The sequence below is a fragment of the Balearica regulorum genome, chromosome 6 (genome assembly GCF_011004875.1).
Source record: "Balearica regulorum gibbericeps isolate bBalReg1 chromosome 6, bBalReg1.pri, whole genome shotgun sequence".
NCBI lineage: Eukaryota > Metazoa > Chordata > Aves > Gruiformes > Gruidae > Balearica > Balearica regulorum.
Window position 1 is genome coordinate 25104083 of NC_046189.1, and position 23202 is coordinate 25127284.

Below are 23202 nucleotides of genomic sequence, written 5' to 3' on the forward strand. Positions count from 1 at the left end.
CCCACTGTCACCCTGTGCCACCCCTTGGCCTTAATCCTCCCTAGGTGCACCACTGGGGCTGGCACTAGCTGTCACTTTCTATCAGCCCCATCTGCACTTGGCCATGCTGGATAGACCAAACCCATGATCAGGTATCTCCAGCTTTCTCTGCAGATAGTGGCCCTGGTCTTGTTCCCTCAGCCTGACCCTTCCCTCCCTTATCCCAGGCCACACATCCAGCTCCCGGCAGTGACGAGATGAGGTTCCCTGCCACCGCTCCCTTCCTGCTGCTGCAGGTTTGCTTGGGGCCAAAATGTATCCGCATGTGGCTTTTACACCTTGGTCATGAGAAATGCAGTCCTGGCGGCGAGATTGCTGAATAAGAGAGCTGAGCTGCACAAGGCTATAATTACAGTAGGAACATGCGGGGATGAGGCCAGCCAAGCACATCCACCTAATTTCCTCTCTTATTAAGCCTGCCCTGCTTTTGTTTGACCCAGACCAAGCCTTGCTATTAATGGCATGATGCTGTGGAGGTCACAGATGGCTCTGTTACAAACAGCCTTACGGATTCTGCTTAACTGAGTGTATAAGCAGGGCTTTGCTCACAGATACCATTACTGTGGGATTCACGCTGTAGAAAGTGTGTCAGCCAGCTGTGGTGCAGCCGCTTCCCAGACTGGGCTGTTTTACCAGACACGGGTAGCTCTCTGTCTTTGTCTCTGGCTGCATGGTAAACCCAGGGGAGCAACCGAGGAGGTTAAATGGTGTCATATCACTACCCCCGGCCATGGCCAAGGTTGGCTGACGGGTGCTGGGAGCCGGAGCTCAGGGCATTTCCTCTTCCTGATCTTGCCTGTGCAGCTTCAGCCTGCAAAATCATTTCTATGCTCAAGGACAGAGCTCTTCTCCTCCCTGTGTGCCTGCAGCCAGAACGATGCCAATCCCTGCCCTGTTTTGGTGTGAGTGTCCCTTGTAAGTCCCCAGGAGGCCACTTGCAATGCTGGGCTAGTGAGTGTGAGCAAACCCAGGGAGCATGGGAGGCTGGAGGTACCCCAGCTCCATCTTTCCTCTTTCAAAGGCCACTGCCTCCTGTCTGCAAGAGCACCCAGTTTTGCAGTCCTTTTCTGGGCTGAAAAGCGAGTGCAACCCCAGTTCAGAGCACCAGGAACCAGACCCAGCATCTGGCCATCTGTCCTTGCTGAGGATGGGAGCCTGTCACAGCAGGAGCCAGCCGCTCCCCAGCCTCTCCCACCCCCAGTGAACGTGTCCATACCCCACGTGCTGGAGGGGGGGGACATCCTCCAGGGACACTGGGCTGATAGATGAAGGCAATCATCCAGCTGGGCTCCCACAGCAGGGACCACAAGGTCCCGGCTCTCTGCAGAAGTCACGAGAGAGGAATTACCTGTCCGACTTGCTCAGTGGCAAGGTCACATCTGGCAGCCCGTGGCCCAGGAGGTCAGAGCAATATGGCAGGAGCGATGGGGGATGCTGTGCAGCACTGGTGCTCAGCACTTCTCCTTGCTCCAGTTCCTGCATGGCCCCCTCTGAGGGAGGCAGGACACCCATGGATGCCAGCCCACCGCCCTCCTGCTCTCTGCAGAGAAAAGCTTTGGCAGCCACATTTCAGAGCTCAGGCTGAGCCTTCCCCGTCCTGGCCTTACAGCAGCATTGCCCCTCTCTGCAGGGGAGCTCATGTGAGCCACCTCCGCACAGTGAGACATGGCAGCTCGCAGGTAGGAGCACCCCAGCCAAAAGCATGCACCCAGACAGGGGAACCTTGTATAGGGTCAGGAGAAGTGTCCCAGCGTAGCCCCCAGCAAAGAGCTCCCAGCCAGAGGCCCCTGGCTCCCTCCCCACGGGGTCCTGCCACCGGGCAGGAGGGCTGGGCACAGCCCCGGCCAGCTCCCCGAGCAGGCAGGACTTGCTCGCCCAGCGCGCTGAGACATGGCGGTCAGGGCTCTGCTCCCATGGGTAGCCAGGTGGAGGTGTGAGGGGAACTGTCAGGGTCAGAGCGCGGTATCCAGGGATGCTGTCCCTGCCAGAGGTTTCTAACAGAGGCTTTGCTCCCATTCCTCATTCTCACTCCCTCGAGAGACTATTTAATTAAGAGTCCCTTTGGGGAGCAGTTCCAGCACAAGCACCTCAGAGAGCTAGAGGGCTGAAGAGCCCTGGAGGTGGACATGCTGGGAGGGACAGGGCAGGGGCACAAGGCAGCAGGCAGGCAGTGAGCTGCCCAAGGCTAAGGAGCCTCCCTCTTGCCAAGGCCAGACAAGCCTTTGGGACAAATGCAGGGCTGTGCACAGGAGTACTCACTTGTATCGAAGAAACGTGCAGTCCCAGCCCACGCCCAGGATTCAGGCATCCCTGCAAGAGAAGCGTCCTTTGCAAAGACCTGCGCGAGGGAGAGGGGCTGGAGGGAGCTGTGCCTCTGCCCTGTAGCTCTGTGGCAACCAACGTCCACGGGGCTGGCAACCGGCTCTGGGGAAGCCTGGCACTGGCGCCAGGGACAAGTCCGAACCTGCCGTTCCCATGGGAGGAAGGTTTGTGTCCGTGCCTGAGGAGGGCAGGTTCCTCCCCTGGCAGGCAGCAGGGCCCAGCTCAGCCCCTTCTCCTCTCCCTGGTGCATCTCCTGGGGCTGGTGAGTCCCTTCTTTCAATGCAGAGGGGAGGTGGATGGAGGGCAGAAGGGGGCAGAGAGCTTGGGGCTGGTGCTGTGGTAGGGATGTGTGGGGCTCTGCCGAGGCCAGGCTGCGCTCACAGTGCTCAGCAGGACTCGCTGGCGGTCCTCAGCATCAGCATCAACGACAGCGAGCAAGACCCTGGCCCCCGTGAGCTGGGGCTGCTCTTTAGCTGGTCTCTGGGGCTTCACGTGCAGGCACCTTTCCCCTCAGCAGCAGGTCTCCCCAAACTGGTGCGACTCACATTGAAACAAACCCACTTGCAGTTACTTTTTGGGGAAGGCAAATGCAACCGAAGCTGCTCCCGCCCCCTCCAGCCTGCACACGTACTGCGCTGCTGGCTCCTGCATTTCTACCTGCCCCCCTGGGCTTGCAACTCCCTCCTCACCAGGAAGAGGAAAAATTAGGTTTTAATTTATTTTAATTAAGTTTGAGTGCCTGGAAAGCAGACACCAGAGCCCAGGGAAGGACCTCCTGGTACACAGGGGAAAGGGGAAACTTTGCCAGTGGCACTGGTTCCCAGTTTTGTCGTGGGGATGGTCTTAGCCAGCAATTCCCTTAACTTCCCAGCAGCACAGCCATGTGGATGGGCACCAGTGGTATCTCACAACAGAGATGTGCCAGCCCCTCCTGGCTGCGGAGAATAAAAATAGCCGGAGAAGATAGCTTGAGTCTACTTAAACCCGGGTGGCAGAAATAGAAACCCAAATAATTTACCTAAACACACAGTTGATAGTTTTGGGAACAGACCTCCTATTTTTAGTTCTCCAGGCAGGCAAGGGTGACTATTTACTTTTGTAAAGACAAACCTCTTCTCAAACAGCAAAGAGGTGGGAGAAACTGCTGGTCAGAGCACAGTCCTGGTCTGGCATGACTGAGTCCCCTTCCAGGGAGCAGGAGGACACTTGCCCCATCCCAAAGCATGCCCCGGGCAGCGGGGGCTGCAGGCACCCAGGGTACTCTCCCACCACCCGCAGCAGCATCCTCTGGGGCTGCAGGCAGCCTCTCCATCACTCTCCTGGCCCTACAATAGCTTTTTGCGGTCCAGCGTGCTCCTGGTGTGGCAGCACCCAGCAGCATCTCCCTTCTCTGGTCCCACAAAAGTGGGGGGACCCCTCTGAGCTCACCCCTTGCAGCTCACTCACTCCTCCCACCCCAGCCCATCCCTGTTGCTCTCCTCCCCACCCACCCATCCTTCACTCTCCAGCAGGCAACCGGGACCAACTCATCCAAATTGGCCAGATGTCCCATCCTTCGAAGCACGACACCAGCCTTTGGTAGCACCGTTTGCTGGCTGAGCCCACGCGTGTGACCCAAACCAGAGCCCCACAGCAATCCTGCCTGCACCAGCCCACATATTGCATCCTGGTGCAGTGCATTTTCCAGCACATCCAGGGCCCAGGACTGTGTGGGTGAGTCGCAATCCCGGCTGCCTCCTCTCCATCACCGCAGCCGCCCATGGAGGCCCTCTACTCTGCCCTCGAAGGGGAGATCGGCGCCTTTGTGGGGCACGTGCAGTGGTGCCAGCAGGGCTTTGACCTGCACAGCCTGTACCAGGTGCTGCTGCTGGTGCTGCCGCAGAGCCCCTCGGGGCAGGTGGAGAGCTGGCAGCACCTGCAGAGGCTCGCTCAGCGCCAACCTGGCTCAGCCAGCCCTGACATCGCTGGCTATGTGGACTGGCTGGCCTCCTACCTGCAGCACCTAAGCGTGCTGAAGGAGAGGTTTGATGCCAGGGTGGTGGTCCCACTCTGCGAGAACCTGTACGTGCATGAGGAGCCGGCCCCCCACCCTGCCCGGTGGTCCCCCCCGGCCTCCATCCCGGGCCTGGCTGCACAGCTCTTCGCCCGCCGGCGTAACTGGGGGCTGCTGCTGCGAGGGGGCACCCTCAGCGAGCAGATTTTCAGCCCCCAGAGCCTGCACGACCTGCAAGGTTTTGCTGGTGTGAGCCCCTTTGTGAAGGTCTTGCGGCTGGTCCCTGATGTCTTTCACCAGAGCTTGACCGCAGCGGAGCTTGCCCGGCAGTGGGTCTGTCTGCATAGGAGCAGGTACAGCCTCTCCCAGCCATCATCACCATCACCACCACCACCACTGCCACAGCAGCCACCAGCACAGGGCAGAGCAGGGCTGGCTCCCAGCACTGTGCAGCTCCTACTGTGCAGCAGGGCACCCCAGCAGCCCGGCTCTCCCCTGGGCTTGCCCGACCTCTTGGTCCCGCTGCAGCCCTCGAGCGCAGGCAGCAGCACCGGTGTGTTGCGAGCGCAGCTGCGGGAGAGCCAGGAGGAGCTGCTGGCCCTGCTGCGCCGCGGGGAGCGGGCGGCCACCCTGCGTGCCCAGGTCCATCACATTGCCCGGCGCATCCATGCCCTGCGCCTGCAGCAGCGAGGCAAGGGGATCGAGCTGGCCCGGCCCCAGCAGAGCCCAGGTACAGGGACAGGGGGTCACTGGCACCAGGCTGCCAGGGCTGAGGAGCTACAGAAGAGCCTGGAGCTGGAGGAGTACCACCACAGCATCCTGGAAGCTGACTGGCTGCTGGAGCTGGAGGTCAGGCCCATCCTCATCCGGAGGATTGATGTGGTAAGGGGCATGTGCTGGCTCTGCTTGTGCTCTCTGCCCCATGTCCCGGGGCGAGAGCAGGGGCACTGCCACAGGCAGGGGAGCTGCATGGAAAGGGCTGGACATCCAGGTGGAGACATGGATCTTGTGAGACTAGGTAGAGCCACAACCTTGCCAGTCCATTGGGCAGCCCTGGGTATTCACGTGTGAGAAAGAGCTGTGGAGTCAGGAATAGGAGAGGGAGTGTTTCCTAATGTGGCAGAGCAGCCTGCAAGAAGCATTTGTGGATGCTCCCATCCAGCCCACCTGCATGCTCAGGAGCCGGGCACCCGTGCTGCCTCCTCTCCCGCAGGTTCAGCAGCGCTGCCGGGACCTGGAGAGGATGCTGCGAGGCCAAGCTCTGCCTGCCTCACAGCACGCCTGGCTCAGAAGCGGGACGGCCACCATCTGTCCCATGGCAGCGACCAGCCCCAGGAGCAGCCAGCGACCCTGACCACCAGAGGTAGGACCACTGCCTACTCCCAGCAGCGACACCCAGGAGAGCACAAGTGGAGGACATCCAATGCGTCACCGTGTGGGCCGCAGGCAGCCAGCAGCTCATGGGTACCTGGCTCAGCTCCTGCCTGGGAAGAAAGTGTGGAGGGAATGTGTGTTTAATGAGATGTTTCCTCTGTGCTCAGCCCACGGCCCTGGCTGCAGGCTGGGTAAGGGCACTGAGCGCTGCTGAGCGCACAGGTACAGACAGCAGCCAGCACGGTGATGGTGATGGGCAGCCCACCTCTGTGCTGGTAGTGGGTGACAAGGTGACAGTCCCCACTCCAGCTGGGGTTTGCTTCATCACTGGCTGCTGCTGTGGGCAAGAAACAGTTTTGTGTCGGGGAATTTCAATCAATTTATTGCCAATTAACAAACAAAAGCGGAGAGCCAGACACAGTTCCTGTGAAGAGTTTATTGGTGTAGCTGTTTCCACTACAGTCAGAGGAGTCACAATGCACAGCGACAACAGGCCTCCTACACTACACGGGGAGGACAGGACACACATGGCCACAGACACACAGAGACACTGGTCTCTCCGCCCCGGGCCCTGCGGGGAGCCGGGCTGTGGGGCAGGAACCTGCCACGGGGGGAGGTTTCTCTCTCTGGCGGGATATTCCTGCAGCCTCCTGGGAAAGGCGTCAGACCTTCCCAGTAACGAAGCGCCCACCATCTCTCGGAGGAGCCAGGCTGATAAGTGGGAAGCGGGGCAGCAGCTTGTCCCAACTCCAATGGTAGAGCGAGCACCCCAGCCTCCTCCGCAAGGCCACTCTAGCTCTGACCATCAGGGAGAGGCTGGGGTGCCCGTCTCCTCCGGCACTACCCTCAGAGCCATGTGGGCAGCAAAGAGCACCGTCAGTGGTTTCTGAGGCAGCTCTGAATGGGGGCTGCTGGCCTGGGGAGACCCCAGGAGACAACCCTGCCAGCAAAGGTGTTCCGAGGTGCCCAGAGGTGATGGGGGCTGAGTGCTGGGCATGCTGAATGCTGCTCCTTCCCAGTAGGAGGGCACCCCTGGACATGAAAGGTCACCCTGGTATGGCAGCAGAATTGGGGCTGAAGGTTTCAGTGACTTCCTTGCAGGGCTGCAGGGAGCCAGACCAGGGGAAGGGAGGGGACCCAAAGGACTGTTTTGTGCTCCGGCACTACATCTCCTTTAAATATGGTTTGTTCTCAGGAACGAGAACATGGAGATCAGGAACTGTGACGTAGACCTGTGATGAGTTTTTACCCCTGCAACCTTTGTGGAGGTGCAGAATGGCACAGGACTCCTCTTAGTCCCTGCAAAAGGGCAAGCACCGAGGCTTCAGAATACCTGCTTGTCCCCAGCCTCCCCTCCCCATGTGCTTTTCCTTTGGGAAGAGGGTTGGGAAAATTGGGAGGAAGCAAACAGCTTCCCCCATGCCGAGCAAGAGCAGAAACCAGTCTTGTGGGAGAGTGACTGGGCAGATGATGGTCTGGAGGACAAGGCCAGAGTGCTGGTCTGTTTTTGCCCACCTGCCAGGCTGCAGCAGCCCCGTGGGCCACAGGTTGTGGCACAAGCCCAGTGTGAGCAGTCCTGGAAGGGGGCAGAGGGAGCAGAAGCAAGGCCAAGGAGGCTGCTGGCCTGGGAGGGGCCCACTGGCCATCTGCAGGCAGCATCCAGCCTATCCGTGTGACTGCTTGGTGGCACGTGGTGCTGAGATGCCCAAGCTTCATGGTAGCAGAGGGGGACACAGTGGCACCAGCTGGCATGGCTCCCCTTCACCACCTGGAGACCAGACACAAGCGGCCTCCAGCAGGGATGGGGCAGACCCCTGACCCACGGGCACTCCGGACCCACGCAGCTTCAGGATGTGAGAGGCATCTCTCAGCCCACCAGGTCCAAGAGGAGAGAGACTCACAGCCTCTGCTGAGCGAGCGACGGGGCAGCAGGAGCCAGGGCTGCCTCCTGCGGGGCTATGGAACAGCCATTCGTTGGTCCAGGCGAGAGATTGTGTGACTCACAACAAGTCTCCAGTTAGTCCTTGGGAGGGGTGAGCAGGCGTGAGTGGCCTGTCCTGTGAGTGGGGAGGGCATGTCCCAGCTCACACAGGCATGTGCAGCTCGTTGTACTCATCCCGGCCGTCCTCGTCAAAGTTCGGCTCCGCATCCTCCGAGTCCAACTGGGGAGAGGCAGAGATCGGGCTCTGAAGGCCACAGCCACCCCCAGAGCAGGGTCCCGCCTGGCACTGAGGGATCAGCATGCAGCGAGCCAGGCAGCTGGGCTACGCGGGGAAGAGCAAAGCTCTTGCTCCTTCCTCTCCCAACTGGACCCTTTTTTTGCCCCTCCTGCCGTCCATGCTTCCCCAGCCCCATGCCCTTTCCTGTAAGTGTTCTTGTCTGACAGTGCCCCATCACTGGGGCTTCGGTCCAGCACAGCAGCTCCTCCCTCCTCCTCTGCTGGCAGCACCCACTGCTGGGTGCTGCTCCAGGCTGCTCTCCAACAGGAGCTCAGGATGTCGGCATCAGCGGAGAAGCTGCCAGCACCCTGGCACTGTGGTTTCATGCTCCTGTGCCAAACAGCCACAGGCCCCGGTGTGCTGCTGGGCTGTCCTTGCTGCTGTCGCAGTGGGGAAATGGGGTGTCTCTTGATGAAGCAACCACAAATGGAGACAGGGATGGAAGAGGAAATCCTTATTCCAGGCCTCTGCAGGCAGGATCCTCTGTCTCCTTGCCCTAGGCTGCCCATCCATCCCACATCGCGCTCCCAGGGCTGCAAGCTCTGAGGAAGCCATTGACCCACCTACTGCTGTTGAACAAAGAGCCCCAGAAAACAGCATGGAAAGCCAAGGCTTTGCTGTCTCCCAGCCTGGGAGGATCACCCAGCCTTTCATCTGCCAAATCTCCTCAACCTCACTCCAGTGTTGCAAGCTAGACTGTGAGGAGTTATCTGCTTACCGCTTTGAGCTCCCTGTCATGGAAGAAGCGGGGAAGCACGAAGCGTCGCAATGGCACTGTCATGATCAGGACAAAGGGGAAGGCCAAGGATGCCACCGTAGATTTCACCACCCAGAGCAGCACAATGCAGGCCAGTTGAATGCAGGTGAAGAGATTCATTCTCCAGGTCTTCACCTAGGGAGGTAAATCCAGTCAAAGAACACATTATCCTTCCAGAGATCCACCATCCTCCCCCCACCTGCCTCTTCTTCCTCTGCTCCTCATTACGTGGTTCCCCGCCACGTGCCTTCGCTCACCTTAACAACATAGATGTGGTCAGGGTGGTGCTTGGATGGCATGAAGATCAGGAGCAGCCGCTCGTAGAGCTGGATGCCAGTGAGCGACGTAACCCCCATGTAGAGGAAGATGCCGAAAAGCACAGCCAGCGGGATCTGCCGCAGCATGTTCCCCATCACAATGGACAGACCTGCACAGACAGAGCTCAGAGCATGGTGTGTCCCACACCAGCCCCTCTGCGAGGCACCCCGGCCTCCATCCCTCTCCCGCCTCCTCTGTGTCTGTCCTGGGGTACAGGGAAAGAAAGCTCAAGAGGGGTCTAGGTAGCTGGAGGTTGCAGAGGACTGACCCTGAGGGGCTGCCAGAGGAGAGCTGGTGTGTGTGTAGGTGGGGGCAGTCCTGCAGCAAGCAGGCAGTGCAGTGGGGAAGGGATGCCACCAGGAGGGAGATTCGAGTGGTCAGCCCTGACCTCCCCCCTCACTCCTTGACCCGAGCAGAGGCTCACCGACGAGGGCAGCAATAAGCACTCCGGTCACACGCTGCTCCTTCACCTCCTCGATCTTGGGCTTCTCTCCTGGCGCAATGGCCTTGCTCATGACCGTCAGGGCATTGACGTGGGTAACGGAGCGTACCGTTGCTGCAGTCAGCCATGGCAGCCCGAAGAGCGCACAAAGTCCTCCCATAGTGCCAATGAGCAGCAGGTCCAGGTGGAAGCCAGAGCCTTTCAGCAGCTTCCTCTCCTTCTTGCTCACAATCAGCCTGGGAGGAAAAAGAGCCCGGGTCGGTATCAGGCCCACCCCAGTGTCCAGGGACAGCACTGTGACTGGTGACAACATTCACTCCCTGGGGAGGGCACACATGGGGACAAGGAGATGGCTGAGGAGAGGGATGGTGGCTGTCAATCTCAGGTTAGAGGTTTCCTCCTGTGCTTGGCAGAGGCAAGTCTCCACCACACTGTGGTGCAGGAGGGGAGCCAAGAGATGATGGGAGAACCCAAGAAGGTACGGTCCAAAATGGCCAGGATCTTGCCCTTGCTGTCCCGCTGGCATGCCAGTGGATCTCCACACATATGCCACCAGCACCCGTCCCAGCCCCACCCACCCGGGGGATAGTGATGGTTGGTGTTGGCAGGGAAGGTACTCACGTTGTGATCTGTGTCTCCATGAAGATAAGAATGAAGACCAGGAGGGCAGGGATGGCAGAGGCAAACATCATCCACATCGGAAAGGTGCCACTGCTGCCCATGGGGTGAATGAACCAGCCACGCTTGTGAGGAGATGTCACCGACAGGCCAGAGGGGACATTCAGCTTCTGGTGGTGTAGCCACAAACCCCAGCAGTTATTCATCAATACACGTGTCCACAGCCTCACACAGGTCTAGTCTCAATCCTCCTGGTATCCCTGGTCTGAACACCTCAGATGATGAGACAGCCACACTGACCTGAGTGGGACTTTCTCGTAGATAATTCCCTTCAGTGCAAAAATTCCCATATCGCCTAACATGAGCCTGTCTCATTTCCTCTTTCAGCTATTGGAATTCCCATGAGTTTTGTCCAAGAGACCAAGAAAGTATCTTCCCTCAGGAACCTCACCCCCATGTCAGTGCTTGCATGGTTAAAATGCTCCTTGACCTCTGCTCGGACAAACCAATTGTCCGGAACTGCCCACGCTTCTCTGAGGTGGCCTTCCAGACTTCCCAAGCCTTTTCTGAGACATTTTTCCAATATTGTTTTTGCAGCGTGGACCCCAGAACTGGCCACATTCTCTGGAAATGACCTCACTCTGATCATGTTCAGAGGGAGTATCTTGTTTGTGCTCCCATCAGAGACCACACAAACTCCTAGCTGTACATCGTCCTGACCCTGCGTTCATCAGCATTTGAACTCTTGGCTCTGCGCTGCTCTACAGCAGTTCTTGCTATCTGCCTGCGTGAGGACTGCAGGGATAGTTTATGATTTGCATTTATGTTAATCAGCACAAGTATGAATAATATTCCTGGAATGCTTGTGCTTGAGCTAAGCTGTGTAACTAAGTACCATTTTCTCGGAAAGCTTTGTACATATGCTGAGTTAATACTGAAATGATAATGCTTTTGATATTAATCGCAGAAGTGTAGAAGGGTATGAAAAGGGTATAACAAAGTGCATGATTTTACTAACGTCTGATAAAGCCAGATTTTTCATTGAAATTTAAATGAATAAAAATGCATTTGGATGCCATTAAGCTTTGGGCTGTCTTGATAAAAACCTTGTATGCTGAACAGGAACTGCCTGTCACCTTCTCCCTGGTGTTAGTGGAAAGAAATACCAACCCAAAAAGATATAACTATGCATCTACTAAAAAGGGGGAAAAGAAGGAAACCTGTGAGATGGGTTTGTTTGAAAACATTTAAGTTTGTACATAAACTGGGAAAGAGATCATTGTGTTTGAGATCAAGTGATCAAAATATTTAGTAGTCTATAGTCAAGGAGAGTATAAATATTTTAAGTACTAAACCCACGACTGAGTACCCCACTGAAACCACTCTATATGCCAGCCTCTTCAGTGTGAATGACCAGTTTATGTTGTGTTGATTGACTGCAGGTTTTTAGAATTAAACCCAAGGAATTAACTGCACTGAATCTCTCCGGTCCCCTAAAGCCTCCCCTACTATCAGCTGGAATATCAGAGAGATACCAGGGCACTCCAGTTCCTGCAGCTCTGGTCTCCACCTCAGTGAGACCCTTGGAGCTGCCCTTCAACGTGGGAGTGAGGACAAGGGGAGCGTCTGTTTGCTTTGCGCTGTTATGACTAAAGGGGCAGGAAACACAAACCCCCCATTGCACAAGAGCAGGCCACGGTGCCGCAGGGATCACTGCTGGGCTGCAGAAGGGGCTCTGAGGGCGGCGCTGGCACCTACCTGTGTGTACGTGTCAGTGATGGTGTAATCCACCAGCACCATGACCAGAATGGAGATGGGGATCCCGAAGTCTCCAATGATCCGCCGAGCCTGCAGAACAAACACCCTCGCTGGCAAAGGGAACGGGCCGGGTCTGGGCACCCACCCCGCTACAGGGAGCCTACGGCAAAGCGAAGCCCCAGACGGGGCCAGGCACCGCTGCAAACCTGAGCACTGCTGATGAGCAGGGCAAGGGAACCCAGCCCAGACCCACGGCACACCCCACTGCCCAACAAACAGTTCTCCAGCCACGCTTAAATGACTGGCTAATTGGTCCAACTGGCCTATACGGATGGTGCTCCAGGTATTACACAGATGACTTGCATGCACAGAGATGTCCAAAGGGAACAAGTTGTAAGCTCTCCCTCCTATATTCTAGTTTAACAGATTTTTATCCAGCCAAAGGAGGTTTCCCAAGGCCCAGGGGACTTTTTAGCAAAGCTCACTGGAGGAGGACAGTGCAGATACAGCTGCTCTGGTCTGCAGCCTAGGTCAGGCTACCTTCCCTTCTGCATGGTATTTGGGGGATTGCTGGTGTTTCTTTGGGGGACAGTCCAAATGCTCTGGAGAACAAAAGGGCTGTAGCAAGAAGCATTATTCGGTTGGCATGTCCCTTGGCCTTAACATCTGGGTCCCACAAATTTCTCACCTTTCCTCCTAAGAAACGGCTGTTCTTGAACTTGCGCATGAAGAAGGCAATGAAGAAGGTGCCTAGCATGAGGATGAGGGAGAGGAGAGCGGTGTTGGGCTGCATCCTGATTCCCAGTGACATCGCATCCGCAGAGAGCATGCTGGCATTCAGGCCACTCTGCACGTTCGGTGGGTAAAACTTCAGCAGAGGATGTTCTGCAAACACCTGGGCAGGTGAGAGAAGCAGTGGGCACCGTCACTGCAAGGAGGGGCAGGGGGCACTGTCACTACTGGGGGCAGGGGGATGCGGAGGTGTCCTGCTCTGTGGAGAGGTGAGGGCGGTAGATGGTGGGCGCGGACAATCCCAGCATCCGTCACCTCGCCTCGCAACCTACCCAGCTGGAGAGGGCTGGGGAGAGAAAAGTGGCCCCTCTTTAATGCCTCCTGCAGGAAGAGAAGGGGAGACAGTCATTAGGGCTCGTCCTGCCAGCCTCTGTGGTGGCACAGGGGCCAGCTGGGCTGGGGCGTGAGAGGCCAGCAAAGAACTGCTCTGCAGAACGCCTAGGAAAGCTGTGGCTGTGCTGGCCCTGTTCCCCTGCCTCCTGTACGCTAAAGCAGCAGGTTCCTGGGGGACTGAGAGATGCGGCGGCCCATCTCCCTGGGGAAGGTTCACCTTGTACAGTTTGTAGAAGGTCTCGTAGATAAAGATGAGGGAGATGAGGAAAGCAAAGATCTCCTGGGTGAAAGGCGAGATGTAGCGCACCAAGAAGCTTCCCTCAGCTGCCACGATAATGAAGATGAAGACGATGAGCCACAAACCAATCCACACTCTGCCTGTCAGATACTCAATGCCTTGTGTCTGGCAGAACTGAAATGGAAAGGGGAAGGAGTTACTTATGGCTCCTCAGGTTGCCTCCCGCATGTCCTCCCCATTAAGATCACAGACTCTCCTGGAAAAAAGCATCCATATCTGCTTGGGCATCCAGCAGAGTGAACTCAGGGCTGGAGTCACAGGTAAAATTGCGGACTTTGCATTAACACCAGCCAGCTCACACCAAGCAGGTCTTTACCGCTCCAGTCTTTGTAACAGAACCTCCTTCGCTCTCCGCTGAAGCCATCCCATGCATGATGTTCCCCACCCCACCCATGTGGAGGTGCCATTACTCAAACACAGCTCTCCACTGCTCCATGCATTCAACAGCACAAGCCTGCTCCCTGCCAAGGAGAGCCTGAGCAGCCTGCTAGGTCCCGCTGCATAAAGGCATGATCCCAGACAGTGCCCTGCTGTATTTGTGTGGAGAAAAGCCCCCCAGCTGTCAGCACAGAACAGACTATCTCCACTGCTCATCTACAGGCAGAAACACCAACTACTTCCAGCACAAATCACATCCCTACATCCCTACCATCCTCGGTACCACTGCAGACTGTGCCCTCGCACAGGGCAGAGGTACACCTTTGTATGCCATGCCTGGGCAAAGCTAAAGCAGTCAGTGAGAAGTGGGGTCACAGGAGAGCAGAGAACTTCCCGCTGTGCAATGGCATCACCAGCTCCAAAGTCCTGACACGCCAAGTTGAAAATCTAGCTGTAGGAAAAACCATGCTTTAAAAGCCCAGACATGCTAAGAGTCAGAAAAAAGGAGAAAGATTAGACCCACTGCTTGGAGGTACGGTGACACAGGGATGCTTTTAACAGGGAAGGAGTCATGCTACTTGAGAAAGAAACATGTCCATCCTGGGTGGCCAGGATATCTCCACACACACCCTTGGGCTCATCCTGAGAGGTGAGAGTAATGTACGTGGGACAACCCAAATGGGTGGCACGCTGAACGTTGTTGGGTTCCCATAGGAAATCTGGACACAGGTAAAAGCTGTGAAACTGTCTTCAAAGGGAGTCCCAAGAACAAGAAAGTATTAGGGACCAGTATTTTAGGATGCAGCTACAAGGGCTCATTGTGCCAGGATGGGCGCAGCACAGGGCTGGGGACGATGCTCCCCTCACAGTCAGCAGGCAGAGGAGTGCTAATACCAGTGCCAGCCCCGGCCAAGCTGAGGGCAGCCTGGTGGGACCCAAGGAGTCCACACCACCACAGTTCCTTCGAAGAGCTGAGAAACGCCAGCTGCCCTCCCCAGCAGGAGGGCAAAGCGAGCGGGTGCCAAGCATGGACACTGCCTCACATGTACCTTGTAAAAAGCTTCTTCAAACACCAGCAGAGGCCCTGAGAAGCCAATGACCAGGAGCGGCTGGGCTCCAAGCAGGGAGAAGAGGATCCCTAAAACTGAGGTGGAGATTATCAGCTCGGAGACCCCCATGAGACCCTCGGTTTTCTCTCCTGGGAAAGAGAACAATGTGTGAGTGTCACAGCCCAGACACAGGCACCATCACCGCAGGCAGACAGGCTGCAGACACAGCTCCAGAGGGAGGAGGCAGGTCCCCGTCCCATCAGTCAGAGGTCCCCTGTGTTGGGCAGGGAGCACAGAGGGAGCCCGGGGAGCCGAGGCTGGAGAGGCCAAGCGGCAGGGAGGGGACAAGGCAGCAGCCGATGTGCAGTGCCACCGCTCTCCCCAAGGGAGCGGCACCGAAGCCCACCCCGGCACAGCATCACACAGACACAGCCAGTGTCCCAGCGTGCAAAGAGCAGACCAGAAAGCAGGCCCATTACCTAGGAGTCCCCCGAAGGTGATGGCAGGAGAGAGAGCAGCAAAGTAGATGAAGAGAACGGCCGCGAGACACTGGCTGTGCAAGGCGTCTCTGATGTCACTGAGGTATTTGGGGTACCTGCGCTTTATGTCCCGAACCAGACCTCCAAAAAATATCCCGGTCCGCTTCAAAGGGTCGTCCTCAGCTTCCTCCTCTTCTTCCTCAGCTTTCACTTCACACAGCTCTGGAGGTGCAGAGAGGGCAGGGCTTGAGCAGGGGAACACAGATCTGCCCTGGGGCTGTCCCACTCCCCCATACCCATGGAGAGCTTCCTCCAGCGGCGTTAACCTGGTGGGCACCCTGCGACTGCACATCCCACTGCCTCCAGCTGCGCCCAGCTGCCAGAGCTGCCCACAGCCACTGTCCTGCCTCCCCTCGCCCCCCTCCCCACTGCCCGCTGCAGGAGCCAGGCCCCGCTCACCCCTCTGCCAGGCTCTGTGAGGGGAGGGCCCGCTGGGGCATGCAGGGCAATAGGCACAAACTCTTTTGCCCAAATGGGAGTAGAGAGACCTTTGGCTTCCTGGACAGCCCCCTCCTTCATGGACTTCTGCTCCCTCTCCTTCCTCTTCCTCAGCAGCAACTTCTGGAAGGTGGCAATGGATTTGAGCAAGTCTTTCCCCTCCACCTCCGATGGGGGGATGACAATGCTGCAGTCCAAGAACTCGTTGATTGCATTGAGGAGGTCTTGACGGTCATCTGCCATGTATGCAGCCTCATGGAAGTGCTGAGAGTGACAGGGAAAAGAGAGAGGAAGAATGCTCAGATTGCGACCGCACCCAGCTATCTACAGCCTGGAAACACAACACTTGCTGTGACCATACAGTAACATCCTGCTCCCTCAGCCCACTACTTGTCTCACTACTGCCACTCTATGATCCACACTCCTAAATTCCTCCTGTCCAACTATCCGATGTCACACCCAATCCCATGTCTGTCCTCCCTCGTCTATCCTTCCTTTCCAGTGACCTCCTTGCTCCTGCTTTTCTCCCTCAAGCCTCACTGCACTTGCCCAGGACCATGCTCCTGCAGCATCTCTGCCAGCTGCATGCTCCACCAGACCACAGGGCGCCCCTCGTGGGAACTCTCCACCAAACAACATTAGATCTGTGCTTCCCAGCTAGCGTGGTGCCTCTCTTTCCCTAGGCTAGATGCTACACCTGGCCAGCCTGTGCCTCTGTTCACACCAGATCACCGTGGTTGCATCAGGCCAAGATCCTTCTCCTTACAAGCCCTGCGTGCCAGTGCTTGGTCCTGCAGGGCTCTTCTTTAGAGCCCAGCTCAGAGATGTACCAGAAGCCAGGCACCACAGAGGTGACAGACTTTTTCTGTCCCTGCAACTCAAAATTAGGACTCTGCAACAACAGACTGATGTCCTCCTAGTCTGGTCTTGGGTTTGTTTTGAGGGAGAAGCTGGTGGAGCCCTAAAGCACTGCAGATAAAGCACAAGAACCAGGACCTGAGCAAGGAGCATAAGAGACTCTTGGGAGTCTTCACATGGGAGAGGGAGGGAAAATAGGAGTCTACAGCATGAGGGAAGCTATGCAAGGGAAACTAGGCAGAAAAGGGAAGATACTCCTGACAGCAAGGGCAAGATGACGAAGAAGGACTCCAAGGAGACCATGAGGGGACAGGACTACTGCAGATAGGCAGGGAGTTGCTGGCAAACGGGTGGAAGTGCTGCATTGCCTCTGGAACGTGACTGCAGAGAAAGGGCTGGAGGAAGATGAACAAGTGAACAGCCTGTAAAGCAGGTAGGGGACAGCTACGGTCCCTGCAGCACACAGACTCCCTGGAGCCACAGCTTCAAGCTGTAAATGATACTGTACTCTCCTCACGGCGCCAGCCACTGTGTAACCTTGCTATGGCCAGCCCCGGCTGCGGTGGCTGGCTCCCTACTTCCAGCAACAAAGGAGCAGAGGCTCAAATGAGCGAGATCAGCCCACAAACACAGCGCTGAAGCTGGAATATGGCACCTCACTTCTTCTAGCTCAAAACACGGTCTCATCTGAGCCCTGTGCAGCTCCTGGGAAGGGATCTTTCAGTTGGGAGCCCTCACTGTCCACAACCCACCTGCTCTGAGTGGACCTTTTAGTCCTTAGTTCAGGGAGAGCTGTGCACTGGTGGCAGGACAGGCAGGTTTGTTACTCAGTTATAGTTACATGGCACCAGCCAGGAGGACCCTGTGAACCCCTGATTCTCCTCTCCTGGATGTACACAGCAGATGTTCAGATTGGCTTTTCTTTGCCTGTAATTCCTTACCAGGATAATGAATTTCACTTTCCAGCCATTTAGCCAGATGGGGGACTTCTAGCAGTGCACACACTTGGCTGAAAAACCTTTCTGCCTCCTCATTTCTCCTCCTGCATGGATGTGCTCCTCTGCATGGACGCCCCAGCCATGGGACTCAGCTAGAAAGCTTCATCCAAACTCCTGAACAACAGTCCCCAGGCACTGCTGGATCTTCTCATCAGTGTGGCCTGGGCCAGACATCATGGTGACAGGCACCGCTCAGCCTCCTCTCATCTCTGTTTGTGAAACATGAACTGAGCACAACTCCTCTAACCTTGGGCAGTCCTTTGCTCCTGCTTTTATGTACAGCCCTCGTCTTCACCCAGGCTAGCACCCTCTGTCCCAGTCAAGTGTCTGTCATACTCTTCCCTCTGTACGGTAGCATCCTAACATGGTTGAGCCAGGCTGATCTTAAAAATCCCAGATGCTCATGCCTGCCTGCCCTACCTGAGTGTTAGCACAGCATCTCTCAGCGCTCTCATCCCGGGACTGACTTCTGTGGAGCTACTGAAGCTCCCTCGCCTGCCCCAGCATTACCGCCTGTCAGCTCCTCACCTTGTCGGACATGAGGGTGGAGATTGAGCGGCCAATTTCGTGGTAGTCCATGTTGGCCTGGCTCGGTCCCAGCAGCACAAAGATGAATCTGACAGGAATCGGGACCTCCAAGACAGATTCCAGGAAGACGGCCTCATTTAGTCGGACGAAGGCCATAGTTGGCTGCTCCAAGAACTGCACACAACCTACCAGGAGGCAATGTTTTGAGCAGTTAATCACTGGGGTGAGCTGTACTGGGCTGCCTTTAACAGTGGAAACAGGGATTTTCAGGATTCCCACGAGCCCCGCAGTCCTGTACTTGTCCCCAGACCACTAACACGGCCTTGAGCTTCATGCTGAGGACTGCTCCAAGTCCTCTGTTCACTGATGGTTCCCAAGCAGTGCTACTTTCTTTAGCTCTCCCAGTTAGCCTGTTCTTAATCTCTTATGCACCGGCTCTACTGACACTATAAGGGGCTAATTTTGAATCAGAAGATTGTTTTCCACTTAGCCAGTGCCTTATGGAAGGAAGTCTCTTACATGTTACTTTTATCAAACAAACTTCTAATCTCATCAAAGAATGAAATCAGGTTTGCTTGACGTGACCTATTTCCCATAAACCTCACTGCTTGGCAATAATTACATTCTTATCCTTTAGCTCTGTATTAATTGAATCCCATATTAGCTCTGCCATTATTTTGGCTGGGAAGGATGTCAGGTTAAACAACCTATAGGTCCTGGATCACTGTCCTTTCCTTCTTGAGCACTGATGCTATGAGCTTTCTTCTGTTTTTCTCGTATGTTCCCTGTATTCCTAGACTTTTTTTTTTTCAGATGAAAATGAGCCAGTTCTCTAAACATTCATAGGTGCAAACTGCACAGTTTGTTTTACAATGTCCGCATCTCATCAATGCTTGGCAGCCTCCTCAATTCCTAACAGATTGGGAAGTACTCATACATCCTCCAGCACACCAGCCGCTTCCCTCCCATCCTGAACACAAGTGTTTGTTGAACGCTTGTATTCCTCTGGCATTATTAATGATCTTTCTGTCATCTGCATCCAGCAAAGAGCCGTGTTCTGTGTTAGACTGGCAAAGCTGGGCCATCCGAGTGGCCAAGCGAATCCCAGGACACAGCCTTACCTTAGAAATGGCCAGCGTTAAGTTATCCAAGCATTCAAAGTGCATTTATGAAGCTGATTTGGCCTCATTGTGGTTAAGCATCAGCTTGGTTGAGCTGCCAAGCCTCTTTGCCCGAGCTTTTCATCTACTGGATAGGCAATGACATTTACTTTGCTTGTAGTGTAGCTACATTTGCCAAGCAAAGTGCTGAGAAGGACCACTCTTGTGGTCAGAAGGCACCAAGCCCACTGATGCTTGAACCTGCCTGCCCATTTTCCTGTACAGAGAAATATCTACTGGCAGTGCTATGGCCGATACCCGAGATCTTGCCACCAGCAAGGTCCTGCTCCATAAACTCAAAGCCCCTCGGCACACACAGCCGGAAACCAATACTGGCCAGGACAGGGCCCAGCTGCTGGCAAGATGTGAAAAGACCGGGCGGAGGGCAGTGATGGTCAGAGGACAGCACGAGGCCCGTTAGTAGTCAGTGCCTGGCCAGCGGTCCCTCGGGCACCACTGACCCACTTCTCAGCTGCAAAATGGGATGTTTTGGTGAGGCTGGTGGGACTTTCTCCTCTAAACTGCACCCCAGCTCCCAGCATCTATCAACCTCTTCACATTCAGTACTTCTTCATTTAAGAAAATAACTACCCCAGCACTCCTTAAGTTTACTACAGACAGACAAAATGTGTGCCATCACCAAAGGAGAGAGAGTACGATGCTCCCTGCCCAGTTGGACTTTGGGAACATGTAAAAGGTCCAAATACCCCTCAGGAGGGAGGGCACAGACAGCTGGGTCAGATCAAGATGTCTTTTGGCCCTGGGGGTCTCCACATGCCACCTCTTCTTACCCACAAGAACGACTGTGGCCTCTGCATCTTCAGGGATCTTCTCCATCAGCTTCAGGTATTTACGGTGGCCCTCAGAGTTATGGAGATGCAGGTTTTTCTGCCGGGGAAGAATACAAACAAGTAAGGACGGAGTCCCCATGCCTCGGTCTCCCTACACAGCCTTGCGCCCCACTGGCATATCCGCAGCCCGGCTTGACTCAGCTGCACGCCCACCACCCTGCTTCACGGGCAAGGCAACCTCACAGCAAATGGCCACCCTGCAAGCCCCTGGACCACTGCTGCCATTTCGTGCTCAAGCAGACATTTGCGTACAACGTGAGGCTAAAATTAGGTCCTGAAATCATAATGCAGCGACCTGATTTCCAGTGCTCCAAGTGATCCAGGGGAGCTCAGCCCTTGCAAGTATAAGGCCCCCCATGAAGGTTCCCAGAGGGGGGCATCAAGGGCTGCTGCTGGCCGACAGCTGTCCCCAGGGTGTGGAAAAAAGAATCAGTAATCGCCCATGTCACCCATGTCACCCTCACCTCCTTGCACTCGGTCTCATTGGCCTTGGGGTCAGCCATCTCAATGCGCTCTTCCCCCATGAGGGGCACGCATGTGTCGGTGGTGTGGTTGTGGTGGTGGTTCCCCACGATGGAGTTCATGCTGGAGCTGGAGTGGTTCCTCGGGAAGAAGCCCTCTTTCTCATCATTGGGGTGGCTGAGGGGGAGAGTGGTGGCCATGAGGGGACCCACCTCCCTTGCCACTCGGGGCTTACAGATAACCCCCGAGCCCTGGCAGCCCTCAGCCACACGTCACCCACCTGTGCTTCAGCAGCAGGGCACGCAGCACGTTGGCTCGGTCTTCTGCTCTGATCTGGTCAGAGATGATCATGGTCTCCACCATGAGGTGGGCAATGCCGGGCAGAGTGGTCTGCTCCAGGTCAAGGAGGACGGCACCTGCCAGCAGGAGGGGAAGAGCCCTGCTCCTAGTGTGCAGCACTCCCCGCCGCATGCACGCTCTAGGGACACAGCCGTCCCACAGGAGCCAGGAGTAAAGCTTTGGATGGGGTACAGATTTTCTCAGTTGAGAAATGCCCCAAGTCCAGGTGGCCCATGTCCTCTGTTAAACCCTTGTCCCAAGAGAACTCAAAAGCTCCAAGATACACTAGTAGCTCTGGTACCTCCCTCTAGTTTTGGTCTCCCACCCTGACTGAACTTGCCCTCTCACACCAAAGATGGGTCAAAGAACCTGCTGGCCCAAGCGCAGCTGGGTGTCACAGCTGCCACGTGCCTGAGAGCAGCAAAGCAGAGCAAGAAACCAATGCAGGCACCCGTGGGCTAACGCAAACCCTGGCAAACGAGCTGCAGGATGGTCTGTCTCTGCAGACCATACATGGAGCCTGGACACGGACCCTGTTGGAGTATCTCCAGTGAGGGGCCAAACAGTGACAGAAGCTGTCCAGCAAAACCTTTCCCAGAGCAAGATACAAACCCTAGCCCACAGCTCCTGACTCACCGTGGGCAATCGTCTTCCTGAGCTCCAACAGGCTGCGGAAGGACAGTGAAGCCACGTGGGGTTTCCCCCACCTTGCTGTGTCCTCCTCCACGTCCTCCTCAAACTTGATCCAGCGGGCTGTCTCCCTCCAGTGCATCTCCTGGTTCTTATCCACCACCAGCTCGTTCAGCTCCACAAACACCTAGGGCAAATTACAGTGAGGACATGAGACTTCCCCTGATGCACACAGCTCTATCAAAAATACATGGAAAGCCTCACATTTGTTCTCAAGGTACCACTTGGTCTAAAGCACTGCTTGAGCAAACTTGCCTTAGCTAATCAGAGGTTTGGTGAACAGAAGTAGCCAGGACAAATATCACTGGCAGCCTGGCAGGAGCTTCCATCAGCACATGGAGCACCAGAAAGCTCCAAGTCAGATGGCATGGGCAGAGGAGAGAGAATGATGCAACGCTGCATGCTTCTACCAAACTGGGATAACTTTGTCCTCTGACTGCTTCCTGGGTTTCCCCAAAATTTCCCACACTTACCAGAGATGGTGATGTTATTGTGCTGCCAACTTCCACAACAGCACTAACATTTCTGTGACCTTTTAACGTCTTTCCTAAGGTCGAAGCTTTGTGATTTCAGAGAAACCTCTGCTTTTATCGAAAAAAGTGTACTTTCAGCCCTCAAGATAATGGATAAAGGCTTGAAATTTTACCCCCAAGGTCATGTAAAGAATTAATTATATTAAAACCACATTTATCACTTTATAAAGTGCCTGTTTCTAGTCCTGATTTATGGTTTCTGAACAAGTGTGGGAGGACAGCACATGGATACCTCATGGGGCTTTCTATCCAACTTTTTCTTCTTCTTCTTTTTCTTTACAGATGGAGTTGATGCTAATTTTTTGCTTGTCCTGGTGATCTGACTCCGAGATGGTTTTTTCATCAGATGCCTCCTCACACCAGGGTTATCTTCAAAACGGTGGCCTGAAGGCATGGGAAAGGAAAAAAGACCACCAGTGTGTCTAGTGGAAACACACTGTCTGGTAGGGACACACATCCAAGCCCACTCTTCTCTCATTAGCTTATGCTAGCAAAGCCCTGGCAGCTGGAGCACTCACCATCATCCTCCAGACCTTTGAAGATCCTTCCTGCCTCATCTGCCTACTTTCAGCTCTTCCAGACATCTGACAACTAATTCCTTCAAGAAGAAGGCTTCCTCCCCGACTGTGCATACACTGGAACATCATTGCAAAAGCTTTTATTCATGGGACATGAATAAGTGAGGCATGAACCCTTCCCATACTCCCTCAGCGAAAAGCAACCTGAAGCCTTGTCTGCACAGCTCTGCACCCAGACAGCACAGGCAGGCACCTGGCTGGGGCTCGTTTCTCCCGCTGGAGGAAGGCCTGGTGCTCAGCAAGCATAAAGGGCAGTGAAGGGGAAGGATATTTAGCTGCTGGTCTGGGAGACACACGGAAATATCAATGGCTGTTTTATTTAATTGTGCGATGAGACTGTAGGATAACAGTGCAGACTGGTGCTGGCATGGAGGCTGGGCAGTTAACTCCAGCCATCACTGTGTCTAGATGATCCACAGTGCCGCTGTAATGCCCTCTGAAAGGTCTGCGTTATGGAGTTTGGCTGGCTGAATCAAAGCCTCCTGAAACCTCTAGAGAGGCTGTTGATGCTTCATTACAGACCCACCACCAAGCTACC

The 23202-nt window shown here is 55.5% G+C and overlaps 1 protein-coding gene across 4 annotated transcripts in view; it reads right to left on the minus strand.

The window, feature by feature from the left end:
• Positions 1 to 6144: 6144 nt before the first annotated feature.
• Positions 6145 to 23202, minus strand: part of SLC4A3 (solute carrier family 4 member 3) — a 33911-nt gene continuing 16853 nt past the window's right edge. For 2 of the 4 annotated variants that reach the window (XM_075756857.1, XM_075756856.1), the window contains exons 7-23: positions 22319 to 22470; positions 21500 to 21680; positions 20805 to 20940; positions 20527 to 20701; positions 20003 to 20102; positions 18052 to 18236; positions 15718 to 15931; positions 15170 to 15391; positions 14691 to 14839; positions 13183 to 13377; positions 12529 to 12735; positions 11841 to 11930; positions 10086 to 10252; positions 9447 to 9700; positions 8962 to 9131; positions 8666 to 8839; positions 6145 to 7890 (exon numbers count right to left, since the gene is read on the minus strand). In XM_075756857.1, coding sequence (XP_075612972.1) covers positions 7813 to 7890; positions 8666 to 8839; positions 8962 to 9131; positions 9447 to 9700; positions 10086 to 10252; positions 11841 to 11930; positions 12529 to 12735; positions 13183 to 13377; positions 14691 to 14839; positions 15170 to 15391; positions 15718 to 15931; positions 18052 to 18236; positions 20003 to 20102; positions 20527 to 20701; positions 20805 to 20940; positions 21500 to 21680; positions 22319 to 22470 — 2849 coding nt within the window. In that variant the 3' untranslated portion in view covers positions 6145 to 7812. The remainder of the gene's footprint in view (positions 7891 to 8665; positions 8840 to 8961; positions 9132 to 9446; positions 9701 to 10085; positions 10253 to 11840; positions 11931 to 12528; positions 12736 to 13182; positions 13378 to 14690; positions 14840 to 15169; positions 15392 to 15717; positions 15932 to 18051; positions 18237 to 20002; positions 20103 to 20526; positions 20702 to 20804; positions 20941 to 21499; positions 21681 to 22318; positions 22471 to 23202) is intronic. The other 2 variants (XM_075756858.1, XM_075756859.1) reach the window with 2 other exon arrangements.